At 37.3% G+C, this 17,944-nt stretch overlaps 1 protein-coding gene across 7 annotated transcripts in view; it reads left to right on the forward strand.

Annotated features, from left to right (window-relative positions):
- LOC142336168 (talin-1-like) overlaps window positions 1-17,944 on the forward strand; it is a 210,366-nt gene that overhangs the window by 159,097 nt on the left and 33,325 nt on the right. For 6 of the 7 annotated variants that reach the window (XM_075384782.1, XM_075384786.1, XM_075384783.1 and 3 more), the window contains 2 exons: window positions 5,056-5,255; window positions 10,915-11,037. In XM_075384782.1, the coding sequence (XP_075240897.1) occupies window positions 5,056-5,255; window positions 10,915-11,037 (323 nt within the window). Of the gene's footprint in view, window positions 1-5,055; window positions 5,256-10,914; window positions 11,038-12,215; window positions 12,742-17,944 lie in introns of those variants that run through there. The other variant, XM_075384788.1, reaches the window with a different exon arrangement.

Genomic DNA, 17,944 nt, shown 5'->3' on the forward strand with positions numbered 1-17,944 from the left:
GTCCTGGTTTGTAAATGCTTCCAAAATGGTTCCACCAAAAGTGCTAATTGTTGTAAATTTAATTGGGGAAGGGTGATTTTCGCACGTCTAGAGACACAAGCCTCCTCTACAATTTGGTCACTATGATGTTTGACCCCCCCCCCCTCATCACTCTATTCCCTCGCCTAATCCAATGAAGCTTTCCTTAAAACACTTGAGTGAGCTACTACTGGAGTAAAGTCTCAGCTGCCCATTATTGCGCTATTATCCAAATTTGAACCGATACTTGTAAACGTGTGTTTTTGGTGCAAAATTTTTGCTTGACCGTTTTTGCACTTTTGTTCTACAACATTCCTAAACTTTTAAGCTATCCTCTCATTAAGAAAGGATACGCCTAACTGCCAAATCACATGTACTTTTTAAAGGGAAGCAGCATACATTTCTTTTAGGTTTCTCAAGCCCAATCGGTGTCAGGGGAATTGACCTTGGTTTTTTCCCCGCAGTCTACCTGTATGCGTAAGTGCTTTCAAACGCAGTTTGAAGCAATTAATGTAAACATGGATGTCGCTTTTAATGCAAAATTTTTACTTGAAAGTTCTTGCGCTTTTTTTTCCTGGAACACTCTTCGTTTTCAAATAACTTTTTCACGCTTTACTGGTTAGTTAAATTTTGCGTGATCTTGAAGTTATCTTTGAGTTATCTTGAAGTTATTTGCTAGAATTAAAGCGATGTGAGCGTTGGAGTGTCAAAGCCGTTATAGCTTAATGGCCAGGACGCCAGTCTAGAAATCGGGGGTTCGAAATCCTGTTGGCATGGTTTTGCCCCTAAATTTCCAAGCGACAGCCCCTCGAAATTAAATTGTCCCCGTCTGGCGTTGGAGATCAATTCGTCCGAAGTTGGCCGGTTTATGTTTGTTTTTGCCCCAGCGATACGATGGCTACCATTTTACGCAGTTAACTGATGATTTACTCAAGTAATTGAATTCTGTTCTAGTAACGTTGTTCATTAACGAAATTTCCTGACTCTTTAATTGCTCTCAAACGAACTTTATAGCAATTATGTTAGTACTGTGGTCTTTTTATAGCTGAGAAGGAGTAAGCTGAGTGGAGCTATATTGCGATGGTTTATTACAACTCAAAGAATTTTTACAATTCAAAGAATTTGAATTGTGTTGGGACGCTGTCTTTTTTTTAAGATCTGTTCACACATTTTCAAGTCTTATAGGAGTAGTGATTTTGGTCACGCCGAAACAGGAAGTGGAGCGAAAAAGCGAGTGGTTTGGCGGCGTGAAAATTTTTTGCTCTAATTTTAAAGTAGAGTGAAAAAACGGTGTTTCAACAAAAATTCGCTTTCTCGCTAGTGGTTTTTTTGTTCACATACGGCAGTTTCACTTTGATGTTTACAGTTTTTTTCGATATTTTGGTTCGAATTTTTTAAAAATGTTTTTCCAATCCATTCACAGCTCATTCTAGGCCTAGTTTTTTGTTTGAACCAAATCTCCATTTCTCGCTAATGATTTTTTTGTTCACATGCGGCATTTTGACATTGATTTTGTGTTTTTTATCTGATTTTTTAAAAAATGGTTTTCCCAATTCACTCAAAGTCCGTCCTAGGTGTAGTTTTTCTGTTTAGTCAATAAAAATTCTCTGAATTGTACGTTAGGACTTGTCCTGCTATGTTTTTTGTTTCGTCGTCTGACGCTCTTTTTCGTTTAAAATTTGTTCACACAGCGCAGCAAACCTGAAGTAGTCAAGTTTTCTGAATGACTTCTTCCTCTCACTAACGCTATTTTTGCGTGTGACGTCATTTCTCTCTCTTTCTCTAATATATATATATATATATATATATATATATATATATATATTTATATATATTATATATTATATATATATATAGCAAAAGTTTTTAGCTCATTTGCGTGATTTGATTTTACGCATAAATGATTTACCTCTTTCAATAAAATGATTTTTGCATTTTAAAACTTAAATTCAGTTTGAATTAGTTTAAGATCAAAGGAACTCATGTGTAATAAAGGTCCCTAATGAAAAGGCTTCTGCGCAATGAATTTTATTAATTTATCGCTGAATGTTTTTTACGTAGCTTTTTAAGCGGCTTCGATAACTTCAAATTATATCTGTATCTGTTTCTCTCTCTATACGGCACGCAACTCTGTTCTTTCGCAGCTCTTCCGTCAATCTGCCGGCCATGTTTATCTAATTTTTCGCTTGACCGATTATTCGTCGGACCTTTTTGACTTTTTTTCCTCAAAAACGGATAAAGAGGTGAAGCTCTAAGGGCGTTTAATGACTGAGCAGCTCTCTTTGGGTCCTTACTTGTCTCTAAGCATGCGATTCACAGTCACTGTTTTGAAGACAAAGTTTTATGGTGTGAAGGGCTGTTCTTAATCTTGAAAGTTTTCCTCTTTCAACCCCCTCCCCCTCCTAATCCACGCCCCCTAACAGTCCCTCTTCTACCTGGTGATTTGGATCACCCTTTCTTCCAACTCTCCCAACTTCCCCCTCCATTGCTAGACCCCCCCAACCAACACACACACAGCTTCACCCCCTGATGAATCGACCGGCATTTCTAAGCCCCGGTTTTTTTTGTCGAATATTAAGATATTACGATTTTTCTAATGCATGATTTTTTGCTGCCCTATTCATTACAAGCCAAAGGATTTGGGTTGTATTGGCGTACTGTTAATAAAGTTCCTAAATTTTAATTTCCATGTTATAACGGCAACGAGAAGTCTAATTTGATTATTTTAAACACTCTGGAGTTGTAACGGAAGAGTAAATTTAACGTACGACTGACTTTTTCGAAAGCGTATTTTTTTCAATTGTTGTTTAAAGCGTATTTTTTTCAAGCGTTGTTTCAAGCGTATTTTTTTCAAATACCCTTTAATTCGAGTGTTGGAATGAATTTTTGGTTTTTGAAGCAAATTTTTTCACCTGACTTAGTTTGACTTTTTTCCTACTTGTCTCCTGAATATCTTAACTAATGTTTCAAACAACATAGGTTAAAAGACTCTACGTCAGTCTTCCAGAATTGCATCAAATCAACGCGCAAGGGAATCAAGGGTGTTGTGATATTTCAATACGATGTGTTGGTTTATGGGACAAACAATGAGCATTTCGACAAGAGATTCTGGGAACAGATTTCGACTTGTGCGAACCCATTGTATTCAATGCCAATGAAGAGATAAAGGGCCTTAAAACAAATCGGATTATTATAGTGAGTGACAATCAAATTGCCAGACTATATTAGGACAACGTGCAAACTGAACCCCGAGTGGAGGAGACCATACCTCAATCAGAATCACAAGTTCAGAGCAAAATTGGGACGTTCATATCAAAAAGAAGCATGAACTTTAAAGCAAGCAAACTCTGAGTCGTCAGCCTCACGAAAATCGACAAGAAATAGAAAACAAACCAGATTGATTTGGAGCCCCACAAATTGACTTAGAATCACATTCTCCCGTTTTTTTATGTCAATTTGTGGGGCTCCAAATCTATCTAGTTGTTTTCTATTTCTTGTTGATTTTCGTGAAGGCTGACGACTCAGAGTTTGCTTGCTTTAAAGTTCATGCTTCTTCTTGATATGAACGTCCCAATTTTGTTCTGAACTTGTGATTCTGATTGAGGTATGGTCTCCTCCACTCGGGGTTCAGTTTGCACGTTGTCCTCATCTAGTCTGGCAATTTGATTTTCACTCACTATAATAATCCGAGTTGTTTTAAGGCCCTTCGTCTTTTCATTATCATTGAATAGAATGGGTTCGCACAAGTCGAAATCTGTTATTGCTCATAGTCTGACTCTCATCCCAGAATCTCTTGTCGAATTGCTCTTTGTTTGTCCCATAAACCAACACATCGTCTTGAAATATCACAACACCCTTGATTCCTTTGCGCGTTGATTTGATGCAATTCTGGACACATTCTCCCTCTTTTTTCGAAAGAACATCCAGAAAATTAGAAAACCAAAGAAGAACTTACCTGACGTACTCTGTTGTTCTTGGCGCTATCATTATCTGCTATCAATCAGATGTCAGTTTATGTTCACCCATTGAAGCCTGATTCTAACATCCGCTGTCCTCCAACTGATGAACGTGATTGTACCAGCGCCATATATGAGTCATGAAATATAACGAAATTATAAAATAACGTCTGGGATTCGGAACTACGATCTATTTACATGCCAATCAAGTAAAATTTTTTAAAACCTTTTAGGTAATTTAATTCTCTATATTTTCGCATACGTAAGTTCTGTAAATAACATAACCTTTGTCCCGCCTTAAACGAGTGGGTATTCGCTAGTAATGTTTTTCACTATTCTGTTATTTTCTAGACGAGTACGGCGATGCTATTATTTTTTTCTCTAAAAGCGGGATTCCAAAATATGATCCGTTTAGGAAAGGAAATTTTGCCCCTTGAGCGTTGTATTTTGGGATATTTACCAAAAACCAACTCATGTGTCAAGTGATTGTGCTGGTTATAACCAGAGACATTGATACCCAAGTTTTTTTCCAAAAGAATTTTTTCGAAGTTAGTGGGTCATAATAAGGGTAAATCTAACAATGAGCATCAGATGGCGGATGACTTTGCGATAGCCATTTCGTGAAGTGTATGCAAAGTCACTAATTTGTACTTCAGTTCAGGCGCAAGTAGGTACTTACTTAAAAACTGAATCATTTTGTTGTATATTCTTACCTTATTAGCAATTTTTGTAGACGGCCCATTAAATTGACATCGTGTTTAGTCAGCATTCTTAAATAACGCAAATATGCTTTCCAGAATGTCGCCTATGGTCACTAGCTTTGTGAACTGAACTCAAATTGCACGACAATATGCGATATAAAGTGGTATAGATTCAAAGAATTCTTTCCAAATAGTAGTGTACCTAAGACTATTTTTTTCAAGCTGAATTGGACAAGCAGTTGTGATAATTGCGCAAGATCGAGCTTCATTTAGAAAACAATACTTCACTTGAGTTATCATTTATCAACTTGGAGAGCTAGTGTTCTAGATTCTTCTAGTTGAAGCACAAAGCATTTTATTTAAATTGGTTTGTTGAGCAGGTATTGGAGAACACACCCCCATGATTAAGAAGGCGATTGAGGCTCTGAAGAAAGACACATACGCGATGCTGCAGAGTGCAACTGACAGGCAGGACATGCTAGCTGTAACAGCCCCGGCCACTGCCAAGAGTCTGGACGCCCTCAAGGGATGCGTGACGGATGGAGTCAAGAGTCTGGGCGAGGATCAAGGACCTACAAAAGTATGTTATTTCTCGTGTGCTGCGCGGCCCTGATTATTTAATGGTGCAAAGTATAGTAAGCTGAAGGGACATCTACAGCTTTGATACCATCTGCATTTTAAAGTTTCAATAAGTTTGCTTATATTGTGTCTTAAAAATTGAGTAGTTAAAAACAAAAATTTTGATAAAAGTTTAAAGACAGAAAGTTGAAAATAACCAAAAAAAATCTGTTTCCTAAGAAAAAGAGGGGTGTAAAATTTTTCAACTCAATCTTTTAATAGCTGCGAAGCGAAAGCGAAGCTAATATTGCTCTCTTCGTTCTTTTGCAACTCGAAGAAGAATATTGGGGCGTGTTTTTTCCTTAATCAATAATTTTGAATTTAATATAAAATAGGAAATGCTGCACGTGCTGATATTTGACTGCTGAACAAATTTGATTAGTGGAATAAAAAGAGTGGAGTTGTTTTTTGTGATACCGCTATTTTTGAGAGAGCGAGAAATCGGGTTTGAAAAATTTTTCTTAGCGGCATTTTCAAAGAAGTTTTACTTAGTTTTTTAGTGTAAATTCTTCGGTGGCGTTTATGATTAGGTTAGATTAGTATTAATGATTAGTTTTTGTCAGACAGCTTAATGTCAAATATCCTTTAAGTTCCGTCAAAATTGTGCATGTTTTTATCAATTGTTATTATTTCTGACTATTTCTGCTTTTTTGCGTATTGTTGGACTATTGTTTATTCTATTTCTTAACTTCAAGTTTTCTATTGGCATTGTTACTAGGATGAGTCAGTTGAATGATTGATGGATCTGGCGGTACTGAACTAAATGAGGTATTTTCGCGTTTTTATAAAGAAATATTTTTCTGTTTTGCTCTTCCTTTTTAATATTGTTTTATGTACCGTATTTCTTATTGGTCATGAATGAACAAAACGAAACATTATATGAAGGGCTTTAGAGATCAATTGTTTGAATTTCGTAGAAATTATTTTAAAATTTTCCAAGAAATTGGTTTTTAATTCTCCGTCGTTTCTTTTTCCCCCTTTCCTCTGTTTTGTTGCTGTTGTAGCTGTCACACACAGCTGCAATTCTCGGATAATTTTGGAGGGAGATTAGCGCTTTTTGCCGTTTCTAACTGCTTCCTTAGTTGCATAAAAATAAAAATAGATATATTATTAGTGACTGCCTATCCACAACTCGCTTGTGGTGCCGCGGTTTCTGCATCTAAGCCATGGTGGGTGACATGCGGTCCCCGGTTTAGGGAGGCTAGGAGGGGCATCGTAAACATCGAGGGACAAGAAAGGCGGATTGTTCTATGCTGTGTGGTCCTGTTGGACTAAAGGTATTATGTCCAGCTGATTACCTACCGTTCCTGGTCTTTCCCACAAGTTAATCAATTTTAGGTCATGTGCTGCTACTTCACATTTGGGACAGCAGTTATCAGCATTGCTACAAATCTTACTCAAGTAAGATTTCAGCAGGGGCAGTATTCATTTCTGTCTTTCCAATCGGATACGTGCAAATCGTTGCGGCTTTTGTTCATCCTCTGCTATCTTGGTTGAGGTGTGCCTAGTTGCTTATTGTCGTTGTTCAGCTGAGAATGGACCGTGTGCCGGTCAGTGCTTTTGAGCGCATTTTTGTTTTCTTTGCAATTTATTTGCTCTTAGTTTTAGTGTTGTTTCGTGCAGTCCCTATAAGTATCCTTTAATGTCGGTCTCATTGGACAAAAACTGGTTGTAGAGGTTGTTTTGTGATAGGAAAGGTGGCTCTGAAACGGCCAGAAATTGTTGCGTGAACATTTCTGCGTGAGCTTTAACAGGGAGCATTTGACACTAATTCCGTCAGTCATTGATTTCAGCCATTTTTACACAGCCAGTAATTGTGTGAAGAGCATTGTTTTGTTGTGTTTGCTGGCGGTTCCAGTTTGTATTGCTGATTATGGAAGCCCAACCCAACTGGGAGCACTGTAGTTCAGGACGTTCCGATCGATAGATTTGTGAGTCACCATTGAGAGTATCTCATTTTGCAGCCCTAGCTGCTAAGAACATTCTTTGTCATTGGGCTTTTGTTGTTTATCTTTGTTGCTCATTACATGTTCTCTAAATGTGAGCTTACTATTTAAGATGGCAACAATTACTTTTACTTTGAACTTTACTGGTATTGGTGAATGGTTGATAGTGAGGTTTGGGTCAAACTTGGCGTCCTTGCTCTAGGTCGTGAACACAGTGGCACTTGATTTCTTACCTGATAATTTTATTCTAGCCGTTCGTGTAATATTTTTAGTTAGGGAGCTATTAGGTCACGTACCTTTTTTATTCCTTTCAGGGGTAGAGGCAGCTTGCTCATGTAGATATTTTTTATTCCTTTCAGGGGTAGAGGCAGCTTGCTCATGTAGATATTGAAGATCAATGCAATAGTACGCCACTTTGGGGGACACACTTTTTGATTTTTTGCGCTTTTATTTTTATTACATTCTACCTAAGAAAATTTGCCCTCTAAGTATGCAGCGACCCATCCTTTGTGTGCTTTTTGGTTGTGGTGCCCCAAACTATCTTTTAGTAGAAAGTTGTGATTGTCTGAGTTGAAAGAAGGGGTGAGATCTAGGGCTACTATAGAGTACGGTTGCAAGGTTTAACAAGACTAAGGCGTTTTTGGATATCGTTGATGATAATGTTGAGAGCTGTTGTTGTTGACCGCTCCGGTTTAACGACTTGTTGTTCTTTTAGTGGATATTCTGAAAAATCAGTCAGTAAAAGTCTTCGTGACGCTTTTAGACTCATCTATGGCTTCTCCTGGATTGTCTAGGTGTATAACCCGACCAACTTTCCAGATGTTAGGGATTTTTGCACTGTTTACTGGAAGGTTTATGGTGTCAGTGAGGTATCTGGGTGCTATTGGGGCTAAATGGTGTAGACGGATTGGCGCTATTCTATCTGAACCCAGCGCCGTACTTCTTGGACTGTTTACCGGAAGGTTTATGGTGTCAGTGAGATATCTGAGTGCTTTTGGGCTCGATTAGACGGATTGGCGCTATTCTATCTGAACCCAGCGCCGTACTTCTTGAACTGTTTACTGGAGGGTTTATGGTGTCAGTGAGGTATCTGAATGCTTTTGGGCCTAGATTGTGTAGACGGATTGGCGCTATTCTATTTGAACCCAGCGCCGTACTTCTTGGACTGTTTACCGGAAGGTTTATGGTGTCAGTGAGATATCTGAGTGGTATGGGGCTCGATTAGACGGATTGGCGCTATTCTATCTGAAACCAGCGCCGTATTTCTTAGAGCTTCTTTCACTGCGTTACACCTAAAACTTCTGCCCTCTGGTTTCCTTTTTCTTCTTAGTGTATTATTTTTCTGTTTTCTTGTTGAGTTTTTTGTTCGTTAAGTTTGCTTGCGCATTTCTGTGGATCATGGTGAGGAGTAGTCTCCTTTCTGTCAGTATTTGGCTCTGTTTGCAGGTGCTTTAACTCTGCTTGTTGAAAGTCCTTTTTACTGTGCTCAAGACTTTAGAGCAGTTATCTCTGTGTGCAAGTGTTTGTACACAACAAAATAACTTTTTCGCTTGTGTTTGAACAAGTTTGTTTATTTTATGAATTAGTCGTGTTATTTTGGGGTCCCCTGGCTGTTTTCTCTGATTTTCATCTCCTTCATAAAGCTTTACTGCTTTGCTGGGAAAATTAGCAACCATTGTTTTTAGTTCCTCCTTGTGGGATATGCCTGCCAGCCGCGGCATTGATGACTCTCCTTAAGGTCTTTTCTGCATGGTAGACATTTGTTGGACCTTGTTGGTTCTTCACTTTTTGTTAATACCGTCCATAAAACTTGCCCTGTCAAGGTTTGTGGAAGCTGATGAAAGTTCTCTGTATTATCTGTGTGTGATGAGGTCACAGGAGATGGATAGATTTATTGGTAATTGATCTGAGCCTAATGCGTACTCAGTCCGCCAGTCGTATTCCATTGCTATACATGAGGTGACGAGCCTGATGTCTCGGTAACTTTTACAAGAATCATTTACTCTTGTGCTGGCCTTTTCGTTATCAGGCAAAGCTTTGATTTTCTATGTCTTCGTTGTCTTTATCGTTCTTTTTTTGGTAAAATATATAGTTATCAAGATTATTGATCTCCCACAGTGTTTTGAGGATTATTTTTTGCAGCTTCCAGGGATTTTATCAAGTCCTTATTATATTTTTTGGCTTTCTTGTTTAGGTGGTTTTTAACCGAGTAGATTAATGAAGCAAATACATTATATGAGAATATGTTTGCCTGCGGTTCAATTCAAGGTTTGCTTCGAGTTGATTTCGGTGTTTTCCGGCTATATTGTTTTCTTTCGTTGTCTTAGTTTTGTTACGACCCTGTTATCATGCGCAAGCAAGTCCAATTTCCACTCACTTTTACCATCTGCTGCTGAATTTGTGTGCATGACGTCATTTCTTACTGTATTTATAGCCAGGCAGGGGTTCAAAGTGTCATCATATATGACTTCACTCACTTCAAGAGAATGTTTTCGGTACTTCTTTTCTTAAATCGCAACTGAGATTGTAAACTCTTAAGTGGAGATAGTATGAGGTCACCCGAACTAGATTATAGAAGGCTGCCGGTCGAAATAGAGTAGAGTTTTCGAGCGGAAGTTCGATTTGTTTGGTTTGCAACTTTTTGTCCCAGTAATCGTCGTTTTCAACTAAGAGGCTCAAAGGCCTCTTTCGCGGCTATTTTCCGACAATTATTGCTGATCTGAATGTTTACTAATTGCTCTGAAACGAAGTTTGCAGCAATTATAATAGTCTTGTGGTCTCTTTTATGCGATTTTTCGCTTGACCGATTTGACTTTTCATCCTCAAAAACCGGATAAACAGGTAGCACTTGGCGGGTATTAAGTTAGCGAGCAGCTCTCTTAGAGCCTTACGCCTTACTAGTCTTTAAACCAAAACTTTTTTGATTCACCAAAACTTTTTTGAGGAGATTTTCAAGATGTAAAGGACGGTTCTACGTCTTAGTGTGACCCCCTCTTCCGCCCCCCCCCTCCCCCCAAGCCCCCGTCCTCCCTCCTCGTAACTGGACGATTTTAAGTCCCCTTTCGTCCAGCTCTCCCACAACCCTAACCCCCGTCACTTGACGCCCCCCCCCCCCCCCAATCGTTACGCTCATACCCACCTGATACATCCCTAAGCCCCAGCTGGCTACTAGTGAAGCCCACCGCTCGCCAGTTGTATGAGAGCAATTGTCACGATGTTAGTCGGTTATGTTTAAAACTTTTGTTTTTAATTTTTGGCCATTTAGTTGTGGATTCCAGATATGAGTTGTAGTTTCCGCATCTGATTCCGTATTTCGAACCCCCGAGTTGTTTTTGCCAGTGTTATGCAATGGTAAGGAAATTAAAAGAGAAGTCCACAGCTCCTGCGCTTCCTTATAAATTAACTAACAAAACGCTTATTCGTTGAAATGTGATAGCAATTTGTTGCTCCTAAGAGAACAAGGAACTATAAATGGCTGTAATTTTATCTTATTCGTTCACTAGATGTCAATGTTCTGCTGCCAAGTTAACGGTTATTTTATAAGAATATTTAACGTAAGCTCATGCTTTCACGTTCTAAATGCCAGGGTCAGAACACTTCGTGCTTTGCTTAGCAGCCTCCAATGCTCCTATGCGATGGGCAGATTTTCATGGGATCACGTGGGGTTTATTTCAGGATGTTCTTCTTGGAGCCGTTAGAGAGGTCGCCAACTCGCTGAGCGGAGTTATAGAAGCGACTAGAAACCACTGTGTTGATGGCACCCAGCCCCTTACCAAACACGTCAAAATACCCTCAGAGGTAAGTCAGAAAATGCTCAGCTGAAGCTGTTCAGAGAGTAAACCGAATTATCATCATTCTCTCCACTAGCATCTTTCTCATTTGTACATTTGTTTCTCTTTTTTAATGCCATGTAATTGCAACTTTTCGCAGCCCCCAGTTGAGCCCTCGAATGATAGTTGAGAAATTTCGTATGATTTGCATCACAGTTGTTCTTCAGTTGGTACTTAGAAATAGACTTCTTTGATCACAATGTAAATAAAATTAATTGCTTAATTGCTTGGTTGGAAAAGCTTTGTAGTGTTTGAATTTCATTCTGGCTTCCGAGGGCAGTGAATAATTTGAGGAAAACATATTTGATTGATAACTGGGCGTTTTCCCATTATAGCACCTTAAAAAATAGTTCCTTTTTTAAGGTCCTAGCTTTACTAAATTGGGCGCTATAATGGAAAAGAGTAAAAAATACAAAAGGGAAAGGCGAATGATCCTTTTCTCTTGGTGAAAATTTTACCCTCTATTCTTATGTTCATTGTGATATTTTGGGGGAATTTTATTTTCTTCATAAGCTGAGATTTTGGTTGGATGCATTTAAAGTTGCTTCATCTTTCTGATTACTAAAACTACTAGACTTATTGTTACAAATTAACAATACTAACATACACAGTTTATGCTTGAGCTCCACTTCATATGAGTAAAACTTTGCCATGTTGGGCGCACGTGTGGCGAAATTTTGGGCGAAATGAAGCGAGTTGAACAACTGGCGATGAAGAAAGCATTATATGGAACGGACTCTGAAAATTTCCGACGACTGCGAACCAAGTCTGAGCAAGTGCAATTAGTTTTGGAACGTGAAATGAATGCGAACAAAGTCAAGGCAACATGTGAAAAATGTCTGCGGCTTGGACGGAATCGGGAGGATCATGACAAGCAGGAGTCCAACGCAGTACATCAGCAGTTGTCGCAGTGTGTTTTTTTCATTCATTGATTCACTAAAACTAACAAAGCCGTATACTAATCGAACCTCTCTAACTGACTACTGCATTGTACTTTTTATGTTGCAACTGTTGCTTCGAAAAGGAAACGGATACAAAAAATAATGAAACGAGCAAAAAGAGACAATTTGACCTGAAAGTATTAAAGTATTTTGCAATGATTTTTTTAGAATTTAAAAAATATATTTGGAAAATTTGCTGTTTCAGCAACTCAGAACGAATGATCGAAAACACACTGCGAATGCTGCTACTGCTCCGCTTCGATTTTAACGACGGAAGCTACTACAGAAAGCTAACAGTCGAGAAAGCCAACCAATCGGTGGAAGTTCAATCCTCAACTGAGTCACGTTTAAACTATGAGGGGATGGATCGGCGACTATCGCGAGTTTTAAATGCTTACAGAAGCATTTTTGTTACAGCTTGATGAAAACAATGACTCGGCTATTATTAGTGGTTTCGTGATCAGATTTTTTAAATCAACTTCTGTGTTCACATAGAAGTTTTTGTCCCTTCACGCTGGACGCAAGTGCGAGAATACTATTAAGAACTGTGGCGCCTTTAGATACAAATAAAAGAAGCAAATTCAATTAATCAGCGTTTCAGTTTGTAAATTGAAGCAGCTGTGATTTTATGATAACTTAACCATTCAGATAACAAGCGTTGAAGGTTTTATCTGTTGAAGATTTTTAATGCACTGATTACAATCTTTTGCTGAAGAAGCACAGAAGAAAGTTAAATCCTGATATTAAGCTCAAATTGTTAAACTATGTAAAATGAAACAGAAACTATGCAATGTGAAACAGTATTCGAAAAATGAAACAGTATACGTTTTCTAAAGACAGTAATAAACGGTTTGTCGGGATTTAACTCAACGTGTCAATAAAGTTAATGAAGATATTTACAGTTCTGTGAAAGCAAGGTAAACTTGTTAAACTTTATATGCCCAACTGACTTGTATTGATTAAATTAAATTTTGTACTTTGTGTAGATGGATGTTCCATTAGATTTATTGTGAAAATAAAACTTTTTCGAGCCTTTTTCATCGGATTTCTTCAACTGCCTTTTGGTGAATTTGAAATCTAAGGTACAGTTATGATAGTTCAAGTATGCAGTGTTTACTTAAAATAATCCTGACGGATGTCCAAGTAACATCATCACAGAGGTTGATTAATAGCCGCGTCAGCAATTCCAGGCGGCTATTATTGCGGTCCCAATTTTTTACAATTCAAAGAATTTGAATTATTGGGGCTGTCTTCTTTTAAGATCTTTTCACACATTTTCATGATTTTTGAAGTCAAAGTTGTGTAGTGATTTTAGTCACGCCGATTTTTTACAACTGATTTTCCCATTTCATTCTTAGTCCGTTATAGGTCTAGTTTTTTGTTTATAGCTGCGAAGCTGTAAGCTGAGCGTAGCTATATTGCGGTGCTCTTGGTTTTTTTTACAATTCAAAGAATTTGAATTGTATTGGGGCGCTGTCTTTTTGCGACTCGAAGAGGAGTATTGGAGAGGAGTATTGGAAACGCGTGAAAAAATTTGGAGTGATTTTGGCGCTGAACAAAAGTGAAGAGCGGAGCGAAAAGAGAGTGGTTTTTGTTCATACCGCTGTTTTTGAGAGAGCGAGAAATTGAGGTGTGAAAAAATTTTCTCTAAGCGAGCGAAATTTTTTTGTTCACGTGCGGCATTTTAAAGCAGTTTTTTTCGTTTGTTTTGATTAAGAGGTTTGGTTATGATTTTGTTTTAATTTTAGGCTGGTTTTGGTAGTGGTTTGAAGGTTTCTGGAAATTAATATGAATTTTATGATAATTCGGAGGTTTTTAATGTATTTTGCTTATTTTCGGGCTAATTTTTGCGTTTTTTTTACGATTATTTTGTTTTACGGGCTCAAATGGGTATTGAGGAAACCCCTTCTACTTGAGCAATTTTATGATAACAATTGGTTACAGTTTTTGTGGGTAAGAATCACTTTTTTGTTGAGAAATATGACCAAAAAAGCCGAAAATTGGAACTGTTTTTCTTAATTTTTTGCAGTTTTTCGTTTTTTTTTCCTGTTTTTAGCTAAGTTTCTTTGCCTATTATGACTTGCCTATTGTTTTGCGAGCATCTGGATACCCTATTGGCTGAGGGGATGTTTTCTTTGGATTTATATGTTTTTGAAATATTAAAAAATTTAGTAACTTTTTCCAGTTTTTCAGTGAAAGTTGTTTTTAAGAGCTTTTTTTCATAATTTTAGCCTAAAGTGTTTTTTCAAAGTTCACATAAGTGGTTTTTGTAGGTAATAGTTGTTTTGATGAGGTTATTTTGGCAGAGATAGTTTTTTTGTTATCTCAATTTATAACAAAATTTGATCAGATTTTTTATCATATTTTAACAGATTTGATTTTATTGTTTTTACTTTTTTGTTTCATGACTTTGTTTCAAGATAATCATAAGTTAAGGAAGGCAGGTTTTGTTTGTTGAGTAGTTGGATGGCTTTTAAATGGATTTTCACTTCGAGTCGTTTCCGGAATTCTTCCGGCTATGTTTTTTTTAAGATCTGTTCACACATTTTCATGATTTTTGAAGTCAAATTGAAGTCGAGTTGTGATTTCGGTCACGCCGAAACAGGAAGTGGAGCGAAAAACGAGTGCTTTTGCCGCATGAATTTTTTTTGCTCTAATTTTAAAGTAGAGTGAGAAAACAGTGTTTGAACAAAAATTCGCTTTCTCGCTAGTGGTTTTTCGTTCACATGCGGCAATTTGACTTTGATTTTTACTGTTTTTTTTTCAATTTTTGGGATCGGATTTTTCTTAAATTGTTTTCCCAATCTATTAATAGTTCATTCTAGGCCTAGTCTTTTTTGTTTGAACAGAATTTCAATTCCTCGCTAGTGGTTTTTTGTTCACTTGCGGCATTTTGACATTGATTTTTTTTTAATTTTTTTTAATTGATTTTTTTTAGAAATGGTTTTCCTAATTCACTCATAGTCCGTTCTAGGTCTAGTGTTTTGTTTAGTCAATGGAAATTCTTTGAGTTGTACGTCAGGACTTGTCCTGCTAAGTTTTTTATTTTAACTGCAATTTTGTTCACATGCGGCAATTTCACTCTGATTTTTACTGTTTTTTTCGATTTTTTGGATTGGGTTTTCCCAATCCATTCACAGCTCATTCTAGGCCTAGTTTTTTATTTGAATTAAATTTTCATTTCTCGCTGGGGGGTTTTCTGTTCACATGCGGCATTTTGATATTGATCTTCTGTTTTTTTCTTATTTTTTTGATCTCATTTTTTTAAAAATGGTTTCCTGAATTCACTCAAAAACCATTCTAGGTCTAGTTTTCCTGTTTAGTCAATGAAAATTCTTTGAATTGTACGTCAGGTCTTGTCCTGCTATGTTTTTTTGTTTCGTCGTCTGACGCTCTTTTTTTGTTTTACATTTGTTCACACAGCAAAGCTGAAAAAGTCAAACTTTCTGAATGACTTCTTCCTCTCACTAACGGCGTTTGCGCGCGTGACGTTATTTCTCACTCTCTTTAGCAAAAGTTTTTTGCGTGATTAGATTTTGATCATACATGACTTACCTCACTCAATAAAATGACCTTTGCTCTTTAAAACTTAAGTTTAATTTGAATTTGTTTAAGGTCAAAGGAACTAATATGTGCAGTAAAGGTCCCTAATAAGAGGCTTTTGCGGAGAATTTTAACAAGCTTTATTAATTTATCGCTGAATGGTTTTTTACCTATTTTTTTGAGCGGCGTCGAATTTTTTTTTTCAATTTAGATCTGTATCTGTTTCTATCTCTATTATATGGCACGCAAGTCTATTCTTTCGCAGCTATTCCGGCAATCTGCCGGCTATGTTTAATCAATGAAATTTCTTTGAATTGTACTTCAGGACTTGTCCTGCTATGGTTTTTAACTTCGTTGAATAAAAATGTTTCGGTTTACCTTTATTCACAGCTTGTTCAACATTTTGCCGGAAAACTTTTTGACTTCTCTAGGCTAATTTCACTCTTCTCTCATTGTGCTAAAAGTTGTTTTAGGCAGCAGTTGCCCTTCAAAGCAATACAAAATGAACAGAGTCAGTATCAAAAATAGAAACGGGATCAGAAATAGAAACGGGATAAACCCTTAAAGCCCAATTTTACATGCCCGTTACTCGAACGTTAATCTTAGTTACCATCTCTAATGCTTATTGGTATTGAAACTAGCTCTTATGTGGTCTCACTACGAAACAGGAGTATGTTCAGCTGCAAAATGACAGCAAAATAGTTCGTACTTTAGAAGTGTTTGTACAAAAATTTTTTCTAGTTTTTTCTCTTCTTTCAATCCCAATGTTTGTTATGGGAATCAACGGCGGCTGTTTTCCGGCAATCTGCGGTGTATGTTTTGTTTCAAACCCGATATGCATCCAACTCGTCAACGGCGGCTGGTTCCGGCAATCTGCCGGCTATGTTTTTGCCTTTTTGGACTGTTGAACGCGGTCTTCTGTAATTTTTTATTTTGTTGTTTTTATGGATCAGGTTAGTTCTGAAGTGTATTTGGTGGTCTTTTGATTGATTTTGAATTTTAGTTGCTTTTTAAGGAGAATGGAGTAATTTTAATCAAATCTCGCTAATTTTTGTCATCTCTTCTCATCTCTTTTGTCATCGAGAGATGTTTAATAGGTATTGTTGCTAAGTTTTGGCAGTTCACTCTTCACTTTCTCTTTTGATTTCAGTTGCTCTCATTGCGATATGAAATTTGTGGCTAATATAAGACCGATTGTTAGCGGTTTATTCGCAAAGTCGTTGTAGCGTAGTAGTTAACATGTCTGCTATCCTGGAGGGCGCGGTTTCGAACCGATATGAGTTACGAGTTTTTACACCCATAGAAAAGTTTCTTAGCTACACTCTCAAAATTAAATTCCCCTCCCAGCTTGTCGTTCGAGATCAAATCTTCAGAGGTCACTCGGTTTATGTTTACTACTAGAGGTCAATTGAAGAGATTGCAGACTTTTTCAGAAATTTATTTTGCTAAAATCAGTTTTGCTTTACCCATTTTTGCCGCTGTATAGACATTTCCGTAAAATTACCGTAAAATTGTTGCGGACATCTCTCGGCTAGTTAATAGTCGCGTCCTCAATTACAGGCGGCTATTTTAGCGCTCCTAATTTTTTTTACTTCGTCTAACAGATTTTTGTTTCGTCTTACCCTGACTTCTTGGAATTGACTTTTTCAGTGACTTCTACCGCTTTGCTGTGAAAGTTTGTTTTCGTGACGTCATTTCTGCTTTTAGGTCAATTGTACGACTTACCTCACTCAAAAAAATGACTTCTGAACTCACTTATGGAACTTTAAATTTTATGAACTTTTACTAATTAAAGGTCAGTAGTGTGCACCCAAGTAGTGCCAAACTTATATGCCCTTATTCCTGATTAATAGCGTCTTGAGTTTTAATATCAAATATTTATTTCGAAAAAGCTCCATTAGGGCTTTTTCCTTGTAGAGCAAATGTGTCTTAAAAATGGCAGTCCGAATCTAACCCAAAAAGTCTAGTGGTCTAGTAAAGAGCAGGTGGTCAATCTTATTTCTCTAATTGTTTTGATTCATAGTAGGCCACAAGCGTCTATCGCGGCTGAGTTATCGCGTGTTGGTTTGAATATATTTTGTTGCGCTGTGTGTTATTCGTTCTCTAAGATTCAATTCAATTAAGCGAATTTTCAACTGAGAATACAAGATTATTAATTGCTCTCGTCGAGAAGCAATTATTGTAAACGTGTTTGTCTTTTTTATGCAAATTTTTCGCTTGACCGTTTTGACTTTTCGAGTGAATTTTACGCCCTTGACTTTTTTGCGTTTTGCGTGATCTAAATTTCTCTCAATCATAATTTCAATCAGCTAATTACAGTCAATTTTTGCCATTTTTTGCTCAATCCATTTATGCCCAATCCAACTTTAAATGAATTGGGCAATTCGTTTT

The sequence above is a fragment of the Convolutriloba macropyga genome, chromosome 3 (genome assembly GCF_964194025.1).
Source record: "Convolutriloba macropyga chromosome 3, txConMacr16.3, whole genome shotgun sequence".
Taxonomy (NCBI): domain Eukaryota; kingdom Metazoa; phylum Xenacoelomorpha; order Acoela; family Convolutidae; genus Convolutriloba; species Convolutriloba macropyga.